Source organism: Stegastes partitus, unplaced genomic scaffold (assembly GCF_000690725.1).
Source record: "Stegastes partitus isolate 25-593 unplaced genomic scaffold, Stegastes_partitus-1.0.2 Scaffold352, whole genome shotgun sequence".
Taxonomy (NCBI): domain Eukaryota; kingdom Metazoa; phylum Chordata; class Actinopteri; family Pomacentridae; genus Stegastes; species Stegastes partitus.
In genome coordinates, this window is record NW_007578083.1 from 285,364 (window position 1) to 287,349 (window position 1,986).

At 38.7% G+C, this 1,986-nt stretch overlaps 1 protein-coding gene across 3 annotated transcripts in view; it reads left to right on the plus strand.

The window, feature by feature from the left end:
* The window catches only part of ptp4a1 (protein tyrosine phosphatase 4A1), an 8,365-nt gene extending 7,083 nt beyond the window's left edge, over window positions 1-1,282 (plus strand). For all 3 annotated transcript variants that reach the window (XM_008284237.1, XM_008284239.1, XM_008284240.1), the window contains exon 6: window positions 44-1,282. In XM_008284237.1, coding sequence (XP_008282459.1) covers window positions 44-161 — 118 coding nt within the window. In that variant the 3' untranslated portion in view covers window positions 162-1,282. The remainder of the gene's footprint in view (window positions 1-43) is intronic.
* The last annotated feature ends 704 nt before the right edge of the window (window positions 1,283-1,986 follow it).

The following is a 1,986-nucleotide window of genomic DNA, read 5'->3' on the forward strand; positions in this document are numbered from 1 at the left end:
TCTATTGAATTGAGCTGAATTTTCCTCCCGCTGTTTCTTCCAGGAAGCGTCGAGGAGCGTTCAACAGCAAACAGCTGTTCTACCTGGAGAAATATCGTCCAAAGATGCGCCTGCGCTTCAAAGATTCCAACGGCCATCGCAATAACTGCTGCATCCAGTAGAGCCAAATCCTGAGCCACGCCAACCCCCTCACTACGGAAGACTTCAGCTCAACCTTGCTAGCTTCGTACCTGGCAGGCTTGTGTTTTTGTTTTTGTTTTTTTTTTGTTTCTCTTCATTGTGTTGAAGTATTTTACTTTAGAAGATCATGCTCGGTGATTCAAATGTCCCCTTCCCTCTCCAGGTTCAAAGTCAAATGTCAGAAAAAAGAAAAAAAAGAAAAACAAGAGTTGTGTGAACCGAGTTTTCTCTTCATGTGCCCAGAAAAAAAAAAAAAAAAGCGATTAGGAAGGGCAGCGCTCAGTCGTGTATCGTCGTAAGATGTTGGATTAGCTGTTTTCTGCAAATGCATCCCAAAGATTAAGATTGGCCAGTGCATTTACATCGCCTGAGAATGTGTCGAAATTTATTTTTCTTATTTTCCATGTGAGCAATTATATGTACCCCGTTCAATTTTAGGGTTCAGTTTCAGTGCTGACTAGAAAGAGGTATGCCTTCCTTCAAATCAGATGGATCATCCATAAATGCCTTACAATCGAAGTGGAACAAAGGCAATCGAGGCGGGAGTCGACTCCCGCCGGCATTTGGAAAAGGTGTTTCATTTTTCTACTTGGAACAAAAAAAGAAAAAAAAAGAAGAAGAAACTGTTGCCTTTGTCTTGTGCAGGAAGTCTTACACACACTTATGCCCTTTCAGTAACTATTTTTAATATAAATGCTTAACTGTTGCAATATTTGTCATATTTGTCAATTGAAAGTCTAGGAACTTTTTTTCTTTACTCTATCAAACCTTCTGTTTACTAATTAACTGCCATGTCCAAAATGTGATCTTTGGTCTTTTTGTTTCCAGTTTGTTTTTGTTTTTTTAATTTTTAATTTTTATTTTTTTTTGCTTCAAACTGGACTTCCAACGTCTGCGATATTTTGTATGCCTTTTTATTTGATGTCCGTAACTTAAGACTTGGATACTTGATGATTTTATGTATTTGAAAATGTGTACTATTATTATTAGGTTGGCTATTTATACTATCAATGGATGTGTGATTTAGTACAGTGAGCGACAAAGTTGTACCTGTTCACCAACTTGTGGGAGTACATTAAATGATACACTGAAAAACATCAAAGAAAACTGTTCAGGAGTCTTTTTTTAAAAATTTTGTGTTTTGGTAGTTATTCTTATGAGTGTCGACAAATTAGGTGTTTTTTTTCTCAATACTTTTTATGTTGTGCCTGAATGAGTTGTTGTTAGTTGTCAAATTAGTTTTGAAACAGTCGTCCTCAAGTGTATTCATCTCCTTCCATTAAAGAAAAGGCAAAATTCACAACAGTCACTCAAATCGCTGGAAACTGAAAAACGCAATGATACATAAAAATTTGCAAAATTATAATTTAGTGAAATAAGACGCTGCTTTTGAATTTCAGCTGTACTTAGCGCTCCTCAGGCTGAAGCAGCTGATCCAGGCGCTCCTTCTTTGTCAGTGTCATCTGTGTCCTAAACACAAGCAGAACTCACAGTTCATGCAGCACAAACCCTCACAGGACAGAGCGCAGGACCATCTGTGACCAGTTTGTACACTCAGATTGACGGTGTGTTGTTCATCAGCATCCTCCGTGCTGCTCTGCGTCCCGTCAGGCTGCTTCACAGAAAATCTACCAGACAGAAGAATCAAACATCACACAGTGTCCTGACATCCGTTTGTTAAAGAGCAGCTGCAAACAGGTGGTGTGAGGTGTCTCATCCGCACAGTGGTTCAGAAATGTTTCTCAGTCTTGGGTAAGTTTATTTAACAAATAAGCCTCTTGGGGACAAACAAAGGACCAAAAACAA